The sequence below is a fragment of the Centrocercus urophasianus genome, unplaced genomic scaffold, assembly GCF_019232065.1.
Source record: "Centrocercus urophasianus isolate 14NV4802_14NV808 unplaced genomic scaffold, USGS_Curo_1.0 seq_17, whole genome shotgun sequence".
NCBI lineage: Eukaryota > Metazoa > Chordata > Aves > Galliformes > Phasianidae > Centrocercus > Centrocercus urophasianus.
Window position 1 is genome coordinate 19,614,421 of NW_024884722.1, and position 17,286 is coordinate 19,631,706.

Sequence of the window (17,286 nt, forward strand, 5' to 3'; positions counted from 1 at the left end):
CTGAGTCTCTTGTCATTACAATTTTATGCAACATGAGCACTGTTTAGGGAAATTGTTCTTGGCACTCCTTTTGGTTACAGATTGTGCAAATGTGCACTCATAGTTGCAGTCTGCAGTGTGAGTTGACTGAAACTCTAAGCTGCAGAATGTCCTTTGATAATGTGCAAATTGCTCAGAGTAGATACAGTTGTTTTTTGGGCCCTTCCTGTTTCTCACTTAAATGCTAAAGTTATTCATTCTTTCTCAGTTCTGCAAGGAGTGCAAGATCATCAATAGTTAGTCTTTTATTAAAAGACCTGGTTGTAGGATCACTGAGGGTGCAGAAGGAAAGTAATTTTGATCTCTACTGGCCTTTATTTACATCCATTCGTTTTAACTCATACTGAGACAGACAGGTGTCATTTTTGACCTGTAGATTTCAAACATTCAATATCTTTATAATTTTACTTGACTGCTAGCATTCTGCATGGCCTTGTATAAAGGAGAAAGTAGGTATTTCCTGCTAAAAAAAAGTAGGTATTTCCTAAATCCAAAGATTTCAGGTGAAAACAGGTACAATCAACACGCAATATACAAGCTGGGGGTTCAGACTTATATAGCTGTTTATTTTTTCAGTCTTTATGAAGCAATGAGAAATTTATTTTAAGGGAGGATGAAGTGTGGATGATTGAAATAAACTGAAGGTTTTCTACTGTTTCAGAATATTTTATAGCTAACGTCGTTATGATCAACTCCAATTTCTTTAAATGAGTGCTAATAACCTGATGAAACTTGATAACATTTCACAATGAGCAATCATAATAGGCTTAAATTCATCCTTAGATGTAGTCTTTGGAATATCAATTCACTTTCTGTACTTAAGGCAGAGAAGTTGTCAAAAAAAAAAAAAAAAGAGTTCTGTTGCAAAATAGCTTCATTTTTAAAAGTGGATATTGAAACTCAAAATTTTCAGTAACAGCATTTACTCTCAAAATTTGAACTCTGTGTAAGATAAAAATGACCACTTTCTGCCTAGTCCTTTCTTCTACCTGAAAGGTAACGGTGAAAGCATTTTCGTATTTGTGTATATTAGCTGCTTTGTAGCAAATTACAAGCCAAGGGATATTGTTGCTGATAAATTGATATCAGAAGCATGCTTATTATCAAAGTGCATTTTCCTCCTTCCAGGTTAAATTTTGGTTGTGTTCCATTTGGTACTTCTTATTCCATGTAGTGAACAAAGTTAAGAAACCGATATTTATTTTATAATTTGTTGTTTGAAGATATGGGAAGAGGCTGGTTTTAAGGGAAAAAAAAATCTGTAGTGAGATAAATGAGGCAGTTGTGAATCTGTGAAATGGCCCCCCACAGTGCTTTGTTGGTTGCTTTGCCAGAGGCTTGAAGAATTATGTCCCATTTTAGAGGACTGTTTGCAAAATCCCTGCCAGTATTTGTGCAATTGCTAGAAACAACAGATCTTACGCACAGCTGCTAAGGCAGTTTCTTTGACAAGAAACTCTTAAAAACAGTTTTGCTAAAACGTAGACAGCTTATTTGCATCTTATCAGCAGTGCTCTGCTTAATGACGTGAAAAGACCAAGCATGATATGCATCAGCATAGCCACTGTTCATGACACTTTGTCCACTTAGTGGGCACTTCATTATGCCTGATCTGTAGATGACAATTTATATATCCTCTTCTTTATCCAGGCATCTGCGGTATGCTTACGAGCACCTGTTTCTGAGTCCTTGTCTCGGCTACAAAGAGACCAATTGCAAAAATTTGCTCAGTACCTAATCAGTGAACTTCCACAACAGGTAAATGGGGACAATCAATAGGACTGACTTCTTGTTAAATTCACTTGCTGATATTTGGGATGAATTTATGTGATGTCTTTTGTTACAAGATGGCTGGTTTTTCCATGTGATTGTAAGTTGCTGGGAAGGCTTTTAGTTCTTGCTCTTTTCAAGCTTGTTATTCTATTATTTGACAATTGTCTGCTGCTGAGTGAAAGATTAGAAGTGTCTTTAAAAGAAGAAAGAGAAGTGTATTAGCTTGAGGAAGTAAAGTTCAAACACAGTAAAATAACTACAGGGTGGTGAAAAAGTTTGGTGAGAATAAGTCAAGTTATTTCTTTTTTTGGTGGTTTTTTTTTTGTTGTTGTTGATTAAATGGATAAGACTACTTAGGGGGGATGTGTTTTATATAAAAGTAGCTCCAGGTAGCTACTTTCTAATGCACCCAAGTGGTGACCTTTTAACTTCCCCCAGTGCAGTCTCTCGGTGATCTTGCAAGAATCATTCGGGTTGTGGAAAGTAACAGACGTTACGTATTGTTAGTTAAAGGCAAAATCTGCTCTTTTATTCTTTAAATAATAGAGTAGTTCAAGATCAGGTCATTTCTGTAATCTGTCTAAAATGCTTACACTTATTGCGCCAATGTACCTAAGTGACTGTGAAATGTTTGCATGAAAAATAAAAATATAAGGGCTTGGCAACATTTAATGCCTATTCAACTGAAGGAGGTTGAGAGACACTGCCCTGCATGAGTTTGTCTCATTTCAATATTGTGTGCATCATGTCTAAGACTTACGTTACTGTCAGCATGTGCTGATGTATTATGATAGTATGCTTGGGACACTAAGATATTCTATTGATACAACACCCTCTAAATTTCCATCAGAAATACTAATCTTCTTAGGAAACAAAGAAATAATATAAAATGAAAATGGTGATTTAAAAGAAAACTCAACAACTAAACTAAACCACTTTTTTTGATGCTGAACATCAATACTGTATGATTCTTGCTGTGTTAAATGAAAGACAGTTTCTCTTCCCTGCTTAGGGCCTCAAAGCTTTATGTGACTAGTCTGATGTTAAATAAAGAAGAGCACTAAAAAGTTGATAGTGGTGCTCCTAGTTTCCTGGGTAGCATGTGAGCTGCTTGATATAATGCTTTCATGTATTCTGTCTGCTTCTTTTTGGAGGGTATATTTTTCCTTTCATGTGTACCAGCTGTGAATCAATACATCTGGACAGTTTAATTATTACTCTCTTGCCAGATAGTCTGAAACAGTGCTGCCCAACAGAAAAGCTTAGGTTTTCTTGGCAGATGCATCTTAATCTTTGTTATGTAATTCCCTTGAAAAAGGAAAGGCATGGCCCAAACTGTTCTAGCGGTCTCATTGCTGGTCTCTGATATTTCTGAACTTTGATGTACTGGGCCTGAATCTTGACTGTATGTTATAAGATTAGCGTAGGCCATTCACATGATTTTATTTTGTAGAAATATGAAATGTCCACAGCTGTTGTATGGAGAGAGGTGAGGAAATATCAGACTTTCTGCTGCAATTCATTTAAATCCGAACTTCCTAAATGTTCCTAAACTAAAGTGGGTATGTCGAAGACTAAGCGGATCTAAGTTCCGAGCCCAGACTTAGATTGAAATAAGGGAAGAACAGTTTCCTGCTATGCATTTCTTTACTTTCAGAAAGGCCACCTTAAGGGTATGTCTACTCAGGACTGCACAGTCAGGTGTGAGCCTTCTCTGCTTACACACTGAACTGAGTGGAGTCTACGGCTGCATTCATTTTGTGCTGACATTGCATTAGTTTACTGCTGACTAAGTTAAAATATATATGGTCTCTCTGTGAAAAGCATGGTAAATGAGCTAGGTCCTCCTGAAAACTTATGTGTAGATGTAACTTACAGTTTGCGCCTCTGTTCCCTTCAGCTTGATTTTAAGAGAAATGATGTAGGAACAAGAAATATAGAACATTTACAAGTGCAAGAAAATGGTGACATTGACTGTGCTCGCTTCCATACCTCACAACATTAGCTGTAGTATTGCTCTTTCTCTTCAAGAAATGAGAAAGCAGCTGATAACCTATGGTTCTTTCCTGTACTACTTAAGAGTGTGAACGTAGGAGGTCAGCTTTGAACGTTGTATTTGCTCTGAGAGAGAAGGAAGTGTAACAACTACTTTGTAGAACCTTTAGCACCCTCTACCGTTCTTTCTGAAAAGATGACTTTGATACAAATATTGTGAGTCCTTTAGTTAGGAAAATCCAGGCAGATTGTCGGCTGTTTATATTAGGGTAAGAAAAACTGTTTATACTGAAAGTTTCCTTTGTGTTTGCAGATTCTTCCAACTGCTCAGCGTTTGCTGGATGAACTGTTATCTTCTCAGTCAACTGCAATCAACACAGTGTGTGGAGCCCCAGGTAACCTGGGGTAATATGTTATTTCAGTAATCTGTGTTAAAGACAGAAAACAGATACATTTCTATTGCCTTGAGTTTCTGAACTGGCAGGTTACTGAGTGTCTGGGATTGGAAGTGAAGGTCAAGGAAAAGGGTTAAGTACAAGCAAGCAGGTAGGGCAGCTGCAGGAAATTGTTGCTGTAATGGACTCCTTGGAGTAAATTCAAAGAAAGGCAGCATCAGACAATGCACTTTTCTAACAGAAGATTTTTCTATTTAACTACTTTAGTTCCAGGAAGTGTTGGTTGGAATGAATCTCTCCTTTCGAGTAGAAGGTTGGTTATTGGTAACACTCTAATGAGTTAGCTGTGGCTTGGGCTAGCTTAGCCATGTCTCAGTTATCAGAGAAGTTATAGTGTATTCCTATTTTAATGCTACATTACCCTTCTGGTACAGAGTTTTCTTAATATCCAATATGAATACTCCATTTTTAATTATTTCTGTTATCTTGCACTACCAGTAAGTGTTTATCTGTGACTCCAAGTATCTGTAGGCTCTTAATGATCACCCCTCACCCTCTTCTTCTTTGTCAGAACAAGCCCAGCTTCCTCAGTCTCTCCTCGTAGGTCAGTGTTCTGCGCCTATGTATCCCTCTGCTATAATCCTATCTCATTTGTGTTCAGCTTGGTGCCTACTGTAATCACTAAACTATTTCAACTAGTCAGCAACTTGACTTTCAGTCTGTATTGGTGCATGGGGTTTCCTATCCCAAGTACAGAAGTCCATATACTTTCTCAAAGAAGTTAATTGGTTTCTGTTGGTATAATCTGTAAGTTTCTCCCAGTCCACCTGGCTCTACTGCTGCTGTTTCAGCATGCCAGTCGTGTCTCCCAGTTAAGCATTGCCAGTTATTCAGGTAAGTATAATTTTGAGATAGTTCTCCAGTGGGTGAAATAAACTGAGTAAGACTGCTTTGTGCTCTCTATAATCCCTGTGGTTGGGCACAACGAGAAAACTCTCTTCAAAACCTGTGTATGTGTTCTTGTGTCAAGATCCCACTGCTGGACCCTCTGCGTCAGATCAAAGCACCTGGTACCTAGATGAATCTACCCTGAGTGACAACATAAAGAAAACCCTTCATAAATTCTGTGGGCCCTCTCCTGTTGTTTTCAGGTAAATGATCTTTTCCTGAAGAGAAAAAGAAATGTTGCTGTAATCTGTAAATTTGTTCACTATTTGGTGTATACCCTTTCATGGTGCTATGGTATAAAGGATGCCTAGTTTTGAGGAAATAGTATTTTTGTGTAGCTTGTCCAGTGTTGCTATTGTGGAGCACACTGTATTTGCACAATACCTTCCTTGTGTGGTGGTCCCAGTCTCATCATATGTTTCCTCTTCTAAGTTAAGCATGGCTGTCCCATCTAGGATGCAAACACACTTCTGGATGTTGAATATACTCAGGATTTTGTGTGGCTGTGCTTGCCTTTTTTTTATTTTTATTTTAAACCCCGTGCTTCTGTTTTATCCACAGTGATGTGAATTCCATGTATCTCTCTTCCACGGAGCCTCCGGCTGCTGCTGAGTGGGCCTGCCTTCTGCGTCCCCTGCGAGGGAGAGAGCCTGAGGGAATCTGGAACCTCCTTTCTATTGTGCGGGAGATGTTTAAGAGACGGGATAGCAACGCTGCTCCTTTGCTGGAGATTCTGACTGACCAGTGTCTGAACTATGAGCAGGTACCTGAGCACCTTGCCTCGTAGGGAGAAATTCCAGAGAATGAAGCTGAGTCAATGGCTGATCCCCATGTATCTGTAGAATTTATCTCTGAGTAACTTTTGCTTCTCCACTCTAAATTTGTTATCCTTTGCTCCTGTGATGATTCAGTGTTCTCTCAGCAACGTTATATCCCCCAAATACCTCAACTTTTCAAGTAGGAATATATGGAGTCTGCACTATTTTATTCAGCACGTTTGATTTGATTTTGGCTAGTCAAGATTAATTATTGTAATGACTTTTTTCTAAACAAAGTACTTCACATACGTACTGTCATTTTGACAAAACGTAAAGAAATGTGTTGGGCAGTAAAATCTCATATTCTTTGGTTTTGATGTGTTTGAGTTGTGAATTTTTTGATACATATTTTATTAATATAAGGAAAAAGGTGTCTATTTACAGTTTGTGATACTTTGTAACATAAAATACAGTGCGGGTTTCCTTATTATGCATCCTCCAGATGTGAAGGTCTTTAGCAAGAGAGTACCTTGTGAATGCTTTGTTCTGCAGATATGTGCCTTGTAAACGAAAGTAAATACAAATTGAGAGGTTCTTATGAAGTAATACTGCTTTAATGCTCATAGTTATTTTGGAGTCATGAAAACATGGTACTAACTAAGCTTCTTTTTTGCTGTGGCTATGAAGTTAGATGAGAGCAGGGATGTTAGCCACAACAATGCTCCACTGAACATTTTCTTCTGCAGATAACCGGCTGGTGGTACAGCGTGCGGACGTCTGCATCACACAGCAGTGCTAGCGGGCACACGGGACGCAGCAATGGGCAGTCAGAAGTAGCTGCTCATGCCTGTGCAAGTATGTGTGATGAGATGGTGGTTCTTTGGCGGCTGGCTGTCCTTGACCCAACTATAAGTCCACAGAGGTGAGCAACAGAATCAGCTATTGTATGGGAACTAGGACTGCTTAAGCAGTGGACTGCAATCTCTCATTCAGTTTTGTGATATGTGTGCACAGTTTTTTTTCCTGTAGACGTGTTGTGTTTGTATCATTACCTCGTTAAACTGTTGAACCATTACACAGTCCTGCACTGTGTACTACAGTTTACAGTTTAAGAGCAAATTGCTTTTAACTATTGTTGCTGCTCACTTCTAGCAACTCCACATAATGTGAATAATATGTTGTTTTCTGGGCATTTTGCTTTACACAGAAGTGTATGTCTGCATTTCAGTGTCTCAGTGGAGAATGTGTCTTTGGTAATACAGGCTAACAATACATTTTAATGCTTTTTAATTTTAACAGTTCAACACTTTAATGTATTTCTGTTTAGCCCAGTAATTAATGATTTTCTGTTTCAAGAGAAACTGCTTATTTGCTTTCTGTGCTCTTAAGGAGCTTATTCTCTGGAGTGTATTGGCAAACAGTGTCACCGGTGCATCATTTTTTTTGCCAGTGTTTTTGATAGCCTGAGGAAAAATTGTAAAGCTTAGACAGTTTTCTGAATCACATCATGCCTTGGTAAATCACTGCCATCTTTATGTGGTACAACTTGATTAGCAGTTGAGTTATTGATTGCTCAAGTTGAGTACCGTGGTCAACACTGATAAATTTTTTTTAGTATATGCAGTCTATAAAGTGTGAAGTGCAAAATATACTGAGTAAGTCTAATGTGATATATGTGGTCAGAAAATGTTTTTCAGGGCAAATGAAAATAGTTACACATGAACAGCATTTGGTTTTTGTGAATTGTTGTGTGACATGAGTAAAATGCCTTATCTTTAGAAGGTACACCAGGGATGCTAAAATGGGTGCAGTTTCTGTCTTGTACAGTCTGCAATATGAAATATCTAAATACAGGAGATGAAGACAAGTAAAAAACTATAGAAAACTGGGAATGAAGTTTAAAATGAACAAAACCATCAATTGACTTGTGTTGGAAAAAAACCAGAAAAGGTTTTAGCCTTTAATAAAGTATATAAAAGAGCTACGTGTATTCATGTTCAAGCTATCTGGTGCAGTTCAAAATTGCTCAGATCTACTTGAATTCATGCATAATTGAAATACTTCTGCTTAATTTCCTGTTCTCTTGGCATTTGAATAGTCACTGAGAAGATCCCTCTTTTATCCATCGTTGATATCCTTTCCAGTGAATTGTAAGGAGAATTGCTACTGCATTTTTAATTCATTGCAAGTGCTCATCCTTATGTTACCTTTCCTAAGTAATTCCCTCTCCTCTTTCTTACTTCTGAAAATCCTTTCCTCAAGCTCTAATGGCCTGCTCCCTCGTAATTAATTTCTTCAGACAAATAGAAGCATTCTGTGCTGTTTGATGACATTGTTTTCTGTTGCTTTCAATAGGTAAGAGGGTTTAAGTGTTGGGCTTGTACCTCAGATCTCTAAGATCTGTGGCAGGAACAGGACAGCAGTTTATTGAAACACTTGGCACAAAGACTTTTCTAGAAACGTATTGAATTAGATCACCTAAACATCGTTACCCATTCAGACTAACTTGTTTGTCTATTTAGGCCATACCTGAGATTTGGAGCTGCAAAATGCAGAAATATTTTGTCCTTCCTGTGGTAACATGAGGCATGGGACTACCTGCTTGTATGGTATAAGGCAGAGGGTAGAGCTGCCACTGACTGGTTTTCAGGTCACCAGAGAAAGGTATTGGGCACAGTTTGGTAAAAAGAATCATTATAGAATGGTTTGCGTTGGAAGGGACCTTTAAGATTACTTAGTTCCAACTCCCTGCTATAGGAAGGGACACCTCCCTCTAGACCATGTTGCTCAAAGCCCCATTCAGCCTGGCCTTGAATGCTTCCAGGGAGAGGGCATTTACAATCTCAATGGACTACCTGTTCCAGGGCCTCACCACTCCCACAGTAAAGGATTTCTTCCTAATATCTGGTCTAAATCTCCCCTTTTCCAGGTTATAACCATTTCCCTTTGTCCTTTCTATGTGCCTTTCTAAAAAGTCCTTCCCTAGCTTTCCTGTAAATCCCCTTCAGGTACCCCTTTCTGAGGATAACAGCTCTCTGGAAAACTCTCAAAGCAGGCTGTTTTCAAGTAGAGATGCTTCCATTTTGGTGGCCAGCCCTTAAATGAGGTTAGAGAGGGGTGGACTAGGGTCTACCCCTTCCAGTTGCACAGGTGAATTGCTTGCACCTGTGCTCCCAGGGCTGGATACACCCCATGACCAGGTGCTCAATCACTGCTTCATGCTTTGACCTGTCAGTTCCCGTACACTGCTGTGCAATTGAGGTGAATTTAAGCCTACCGGCTTAATTACACTTTTGTCTTGCTTGTTCTGCAAGCAAACACAGGATTTGCAAAGTTATGTCTTCTGAGGATAGCCTGCTACAGCCTAAATTAAATTTTAGATAGGCATATCAGGGTAGAAAGATTCATGCCTGAGAGGGAGACTGGGAGGTCCTGTGTGGCTTAACGCTTCTCTGGGCAGGCTGTATCAGTTGTACTTGACAGGAGTTGTTAGCAGTGCTGTTTCACATCTCCTACAAATAGTTTTATCCTAGAAGTTAGAAGTGACCTATGAGAATCAAGTCCAGATCTTGTCTTCACACAGCGCCACCCAAAATCCAAATCCAGTGTCTTAGAGCGGTGTCTGAACATCACTTGAACTCCAGCACTCAGGCTGTGCTTGCTGCCCTGTGCAGCCTGTTCCATGCCCACCAACCCTCTGGTGCAGACCCTTTCCCTCACCCCCAGCTGCCCTCCCCTGACGCAGCTCCATGCCGTTCCCTGGGCCCTGTCGCTGTCACACACAGCAGAGCTCAGCGCTGCCCTCCGCTCCCTGTGAGGAGCTGCAGCCGCCATGAGGGATCCCCTCAGCTCCTCTGCTAAGCAAATCCAGGGGCCTCAGCTGCTCCTCACACACGTTGCCCTCTAGACCCGTCACCATCTTAGCCATCCTTTGGACACTCTCTGTTAGCTTTCTGTCCCTGTGTTGTGGCACCCAGAGCTGCACTCAAGTGCTGGAGGTGAGGCCACACAGTGCAATTTTACGCATGCTTCCAAGAGCGCTTTGCCATGGCACTATGTTGTGGGCCTGTCTAGGATTGGTTATTTTTAGACTTGTTTCCTTTTTCTAGTCTGCCGTCTTACTGATCTTGTCTATACTTAATTCAAAAAAAGAGCTTTCTGAACAAGAGGAGTGGTTTAAGAGGAAGTTTGTTGCTGGTGCATTTTATGTCTGCTCTCTAACCTATTCTTTTTCTTCTTCTCTTAGGCGCAGGGACCTTTGCTCCCAGCTCAGGCAGTGGCAGCTAAAAGTCATAGATAATGTTAAGAGAGGTCAGCACAAGAAATCACTGGAGAAGCTGTTCCAGGGTTTCAAGCCAGCAGTGGAAGCCTGCTACTTCAACTGGGAGGAAGCTTATCCTATCCCTGGGATCACCTATAGCAGCACTGACAAGAAAAACTCATTCTGTTGGGTAAAAGCCATCCAACAGAGGAGCTGCCGGTTGCAGTGTGCAGAAGCTGCTTGTGAGGCTGGTAGAGCCCATGGACAGGAGCCTGGGGGACCATGTCTGCAACCTGGGGACAGGCTGCGTCCCTCACCCCAGGAGCCAGCGGTTCGTCCAAAGGAACTTACTGGAAAGCGAAAAGTCGTCTCTGAAACACCGCAGAGAGTTCTGCGACGACTTTCAGCAGAAGGTGATAAAGCTGTGTATAAGACTGCAGTGGGCAAAGCTAAGTTGCCAGTGAGCAAAGGTTTGACCAGCAAGCATAGTGGGAAACGCCGCATGAGCAGTGAAGACAGCTCCCTGGAGCCAGACTTAGCAGAGATGAGCCTGGACGACAGCAGCTTGGCTCTGGGTGCAGAAGCCAGCAATACGTTTAGTTTTACAGAAAGCCCACTGAGCAGGAGCTACAGGGATGCCTTTGAGGAGGATGGTGGGGTGTACTTCTCTGAGGGACCTGAGCCCAGTGTCAGGAGCAGTTCCACAGGCAAGAAATCAACCAAGGATCCTGTGGGAGAGACAGGTAGTGGTGATGATGACCTGACTTCTGCAGATGAGAACAGTGGTGGTGTGAGCCTGAAGCCAGAAGAAGTAGGGGAGAATGGTGCGGCAGGTGGAGGGGATGATGGAGAAGAGGAAGATGATTACCAGGTATACTATCTGAATCCACAAGAGGTAGCCAAGGAAGATGATGACAAAGCTGAAGGGGGAAATGAAGAGGAACAGGATATGTTTGCTGGTATAAAGCCTCTGGAGCAGGAGAACCGGATGGAGGTGAGCAGAATCTAGTTCACAACACTGTTTTTCAGTTTTCTTCATGTATTACAAACCTCATGTTCTCTCCACTCTTCCAGGTATCGCAGTTAACCTAGTATGTTTTTATATAAGGTGATTATTAAGCCATCGTTATATGGCTTAATTATATCATAATCCATTATATTATGAGATATCTATAGTCTTAATGTGGAAGTACCACACTTGCTTTCCTACAAACTTAATTTCCTTCTACTGTGCAATTGTGTCCTAATTTTAGCTGGTCCTATATTGCAAATGTGTGCAAAACTGTTTTCTTTTTTCTAGCCATTCATACAAGGCAAAATAATGAGCAGAGTACTGCAGAGGATCAGTACCAGGTCCTGTCCTGTTTAACATCTTAATGTTCTAGATGATGTGATAGAGTGCAAATTCATAGATAACACAGAAGTGGGGGGAGTGATGGATACACAAGAGTGTTGTGCTTCCATCCAGAGAGACCTGGTCAGACTGGAGATGTGGGCTGACAAGAACCTCTTTGCACAAGAAGTGCAAAGTCCTGCACCTGGAAAGGAATAACTCCAGGCCACCAGTATGTGTTGGGGGTGCTACCTAGCTAGAAAGCAGCTTTGCAGAAAATGATTTAAGTGTCCTAGTGGATATCAAGTTGAACGTGTGTCAGCAGTGTGCCCTTGTTGCTAAGAAAACCAAAATATTCTTGATTTCATTATGTAAAGTATTGTCAACAGGTTAAGAGAGGTAATCCTTCCCCTCTGCTGGATCCCCCCATACAAGAGAGACCTGGACGTGCTGGACAGAGTTCAGTGGATGGCCACCAAAATGATTAAGGGACTGCATCATCATTCCTGTGATAAGAGGCTGAGAGAGAGGGGACTGTTCAGCCTGGAGTAGAGGAGGCTTGGGATGTTATCAGTGTCCTGATACACCTGAAGGGAGGGTGTGAAGAAGACAGAGCCAGGCTCTTTTCAGTGGTACCAGTGCCAGGATAAAAGCAATGGGCATACAAGAGGTTCCACATGAACACCAAGAAGCACTTCTTTGGTGTCCAGTGCACTAGCAGAGGCTGCCCAGAGCGGGTGTGGAGTCTTATCAAAAATTGTCCAGACGTGGACTTGAATAGCCTGCTCTGGATGTCTCTGCTTGAGCAGAGCTCTTGGACCAGATGATCTACAGTGGTCCTTTACAATCATTATGTGATTCTGTAAAAATTGAGCTGAAATTCAAAATAAGTAAGGTCAAAGAGTGCCCACCAGGAGGAAAAATCTATCAAACTGCATAAGCAGAAGTTCTTTGGAAGACCAGAGACAATCTGAATAGACACTGTCACATTTCTGTAATTACCTCAATATACATTCAGGGCTTACACCTAAATAGACAAGCAGTGAAAAAGGAGGTACATGGAAACAGTTATAGTCAGTTTCCTTTGAGTTATTCTCTGATCTCTTATAGCACTTGAAAGGAGGAACTATTTGTACACGATAAGCATTTTAGGGGTGTGCTTAAAGGAATGGTGGTGAAGGCTGAGGCAAGGAGTTCACTGAGTGTGCCTGCTGCTGAGATTAATTGCGAATTGTGTTTTACCAAGACTTTGAGAGGATTGGTTTGAGCAGGCTATCTCTAGCCTGAAGGTGTGTGATTTGAATATGATTACCTGTTCTTTCTTACAGATCCTGTTTGCCTGTGCAGAAGCCCTGTATGCACATGGATACAGCAATGAAGCATGTCGCTTAACTGTAGAACTTGCCAGGGACCTATTAGCCAACCCTCCAGATCTCAAAGTGGAGCAGCCACCAACTAAGGTAGAGAATACTTACCTAGTTTTGGGGATGGAGGGTAAAACAGAATAAAGATGTGGGATGGGTACATCAGCATTCCTAGGCGTTTCTTGTGTATTGTGATTCAGGTCCCTTCATTGATGTTGTCACTAACATACCTGATGTGTTGGTGTGTCATTGACATACCTGATCACTGTGCACTTGTGAAGGAATATAAAGGAGAAAAAAATGTAAGAGGCCATTCAGCTTGCGTTTGAACTTTTAAGAAACTCTGGTTTTGTTACAAGTTCCTCAACCTGGTTTGTTAAGAGCTGCAGTTTTTTTAGGAACCTGTTTTGAATCTGGTTGAGCATCCTGTTTAACGGGATAAAGCATCCTGTTTAACATCAACTTCAAAGAATGTTTTGTTTAAGAGATACCTGCTACTATGTGCTATGAGATTATACAGCAATAAGTCTTGATTTTTGTGTAGATTTGTGCAGGTGACCTGCCTGTTTCATATGTTTCTTTCTTAGTCTTTTTCTTACTGTGCTATTTCATAATGCGCATTGGAAATGTTAGGAGCTTTGCTGTTTTAGAATGCAGGATTGGATAGGAAAGAAGAAAGCATAAATTTCTGGAAAATTAGTTGTAGTGGCACTAAGCAGTTTAAAGAAAAGTTCCCCTGGAACAAACCAGGCATGCAGCATCTGCCTGCACAGCATCGGTCCAATACCAGACATGCATGTCATCAAAGGCCAACTCTTTATCATGTTGTGCTGAGATGAGATAGGGGGAGGAGTGATGGTGGTTAATAACCACTGGGATTTGTTATTCTTCAGCAAAGGAAATCACTTCTAAATGTGTTTTTTTTCTTCTGTCTCTTGTTATTGCAAAGAATAGGAAGGCGGGCATAGCATCATTTAGGATGTTTAAGAAAGCATCCTGTTACAAACTCTTTGTCAAACAGGGCAAAAAGAACAAGGTATCAACCAGCAAGCAAACATGGATGGCAACCAACACCTTGTCCAAAGCTGCTTTCCTGCTGACTGTACTGAGTGAGCGGCTGGAGTACCACAACCTGGCCTTCCGAATAGGAATGTTTGCTCTGGAGCTGCAGAGACCGCCTGCCTCTACAAAAGCACTAGAGGTAAAGAACATTTTAAAGGCAGTATCCATGATAAACATTGTGCTGCTTGAATGCTTATCATAGAATTATAAGGTTGGAAAGGACCTACAAGATCACCTAGTCCAACTGTCCTCTCATTACCATTGCTACCTCAAGCTACTAAACCATATCTTGTAGCTCCTCATCCAGATGCCTCTTGAACACTGCCAAGGATGGTGACCCCCTGGGCAGGGCATTCCAGTGCCTGACCACTCTGAGAGAAAAAGTTTTTCCTTATGTCTAATCTTGTTGGTTGCCTGGGAGAAAGGCCAAACCCCTCCTCATCACAACCTCCTTTCAGGAAGTTGTGATGCTTATGGTTCCCATTTAAATTCTTGAAGCTAGGTCATTTTTTAATATGTTCTCTAAAAATTGTTTATACTGAGACAAAATGGGCTGTCCACAAATCCCAAGCATGTGTTGATTTACCAGAAATTTGATTAGAAATATCATTTCATTTGGGGCTGTCCTTCACTGAAATGACGACCAGACATCCTTGCCAAAAGGCCTATGATTTCGTGGGAAGGTAGAGTCTTGAAAGTGTTTAAATGAGAATGGCATATTTTATGAGTATTTTATTTTAAACGCAGCAGTTTACTTCTTGTTATCTTAAGTATGTTTCCAGTTTGCTTGGACAATTTAGGAGGAAAAAAACAACCATTTGTAAACTGAATTGTCTATACTTGCATTGATGAAATAGTTTGAAATATATTTCTTAGGGTGTACTGCTACAATTCTTTCATGTTTGAAAATTTGTTGCTCTTTGTGACATTGCATTTGTTGGCATATGCTCATGTGCACACTGCAGATATATAGTTTTGGACACTGCCTAATTACTACTAGGCTTCCTGTTTAGAAAAGAGAAGTACTCAGTTAAGACCTTGTCTATTTGATTTACAGCCGCATTGCTTTGAATGCAGTGTTGAGCAGTCCCTGGAGATGTGTATTATTGCTAGTAATTCACCAAGTACACTTGTTACACTAATTATCTGTACTTCTTACAGTCTGATTACAAGATTAAGTGTGAGATTGGCAGTCACAAGCTACCTATGCTGTTTCAGAGAAAACAATCACTTTCAAATTTTCAAAATAGAACGAATGCAGAAATTGCATAGAGTATTAAAATGTAGGTCTTCACCCTGGTATGCTGTACTTGTTGCCACCCTGTGCTGTTATTCTCTAGTCAATCCCTCTTGTATGTAATGAGTGTACTTCTTAGCTTAGCATCCTTTTTTTTTGTACGTGTCATCACTTCTGTAGTGCCTTATCTAGTCAAACGCTTCTCCTGCTGTTCCTTTGATAGCTCAACAGTGATAATTTGAGTGAAGAAGGAGGCTGTGTATAAATGTGGGTCAAGATGTATATTAAACTTGAAAACCTGATCTGGTGGTTGGCAAGCCTCCCCAGGGTGGAGGGCTTGGAACTAGGTTTGAAGATTTAAGGTTCCGTACAACCTAAGCCATTCTATGATGATTCTGTGATGTGCGTTCACTGTGGAAAGAATTGGGTGCTAAAAACTGCTGTAAGGTGATGGACCAATAAAAACTATTGCCATACTTTCAACGTATGTATAGGGAAAAATGGTGCTGATGACAGCTTCTTCTGTTCCCTTGTGGTTACTGCCAGGTGAAGCTGGCATATCAGGAGTCTGAGATTGCAGCCCTCTTGAAGAAGATTCCCTTGGTCACTAATGAGATGAATACTATTCGAGGAAGAGCTGAAGAACTGCGAGAAGGAACACTGTGTGATTATCGTCCTGTCCTGCCTCTCATGTTGGCTAGCTTTATATTTGATGTCCTGTGCACTCCAGGTACTGTGTACATTGGCTTGAACGTGCAAAGGGAATCTTTTGAGATTCCAGGTCTTGAGGGGTTTTCAAACAGAAAACGTCTACTGGATATATAATAACTTAATCTTGATTCTTCCCACACTGTTGCTTGCTCTTGCTTCCATGTTGCTCCAGAGATATAAATTCTCTTTCTTTTTACATTCAGAAGCAACTGAAAACTTACCATATTCCAGCAGTGCTTGTCTGCTTTTTTAAAATGGTTAAAATGATTGACTTTTCTGCTATTATGATGGTTATGTTCAGTGGAAGATAATATAAGTGCAGGATTTAAAAAAAGAAACCAACATTCTGAGATTAGATGACTTGGTGATGTTCCTGCCTGGTTAAGGAGCCTTCTGAGTTTAGAGGATGAAAAAGGGAAGAAAAACAAGGTATTGTCTTGAAACTGATACAAAGATTAGGAATAGGAGCATGGGAAGCTCTGCAAATTTAGAAAGCTCTCAGAAACAGCTGCTACCCTGAGATCCTACTTCTGAAAGCTGAGCACTAATTCTCTTGTCTTCTTTCAGTGGTTTCTCCTACAGGCTGTAGACCTCCAAGTCGCAATTGGAATAATGAAATGCCTGGAGATGAAGAACTTGGTTTTGAAGCAGCTGTTGCTGCTCTTGGTAAGAATTTTTTTATTTATTTTTTTTTTTTACAAGAAGAAGCTTTTCTTATCTGTGTTCTGCATCTTCTCCCTTATTTTGGGTGGTAAAAGGTAAAAAAAAAAAAATAGCTTGTTCCAATTTGGTACAAAAATGAAAGTGTTTGCATGGTTTGTCAGAACTAGATGCAGAACGATTCTGCATGCCAGGTTGAGGTGCCTTGGGAAAGCTGTAGAAAAAAAAAAAAAAGAAAAAGGAAGGGTAATATGGGGCAGGAACTGGATGTACCATTAAAGTAGTAGTGGTATCTTAGTTTTATTTTTGATCTCTTGTGATGGAAGATGTATTGCTTTAATGAAGATGAGCAGTTTCAGAGGAAAAAAAAGAGGCAATCATTCAGAAGAGATTAGACAATGATGGTGAAAGATTAGCAGAATTATTAAGCAGTATCATGTAATTCAAGATCTTAGAATATTGGATTCCTACCTCTCATTTATAACAGCTTCAGTGACAAAGCAGTAGTTATGCTTATTCTGTTGGTAGTAATGTATGCCTGTTATAAAGCTGCATGCAAAATTAGGAATAGAATGGGTTAAACAAGACTGGTCCTCTGTTGCCTTATCTCTGAAAGGACAAAGATGTATGGAGCAGAAATGCTGGCTTTGTAGCATCTGCAGAAATTGGAAAAATGTATTTCAAGATGAAGTTGTGGACGTGTCTGGCCTCCTCTCTATGGCATGTTCTGATCATATTGCTCTGACAGTT

At 40.6% G+C, this 17,286-nt stretch overlaps 1 protein-coding gene across 3 annotated transcripts in view; it reads left to right on the forward strand.

The window, feature by feature from the left end:
* ZSWIM8 (zinc finger SWIM-type containing 8) overlaps positions 1-17,286 on the forward strand; it is a 76,310-nt gene that overhangs the window by 31,137 nt on the left and 27,887 nt on the right. For all 3 annotated transcript variants that reach the window (XR_006168705.1, XM_042818005.1, XM_042818004.1), the window contains exons 5-14: positions 1,690-1,797; positions 4,121-4,202; positions 5,233-5,353; positions 5,712-5,913; positions 6,655-6,830; positions 10,155-11,163; positions 12,831-12,962; positions 13,888-14,067; positions 15,712-15,895; positions 16,444-16,542. Coding sequence is in view for 2 of the 3 variants with exons in the window: in XM_042818005.1 (XP_042673939.1) it covers positions 1,690-1,797; positions 4,121-4,202; positions 5,233-5,353; positions 5,712-5,913; positions 6,655-6,830; positions 10,155-11,163; positions 12,831-12,962; positions 13,888-14,067; positions 15,712-15,895; positions 16,444-16,542 (2,293 nt within the window). In the remaining variant the exon portion in view is untranslated. The remainder of the gene's footprint in view (positions 1-1,689; positions 1,798-4,120; positions 4,203-5,232; positions 5,354-5,711; positions 5,914-6,654; positions 6,831-10,154; positions 11,164-12,830; positions 12,963-13,887; positions 14,068-15,711; positions 15,896-16,443; positions 16,543-17,286) is intronic.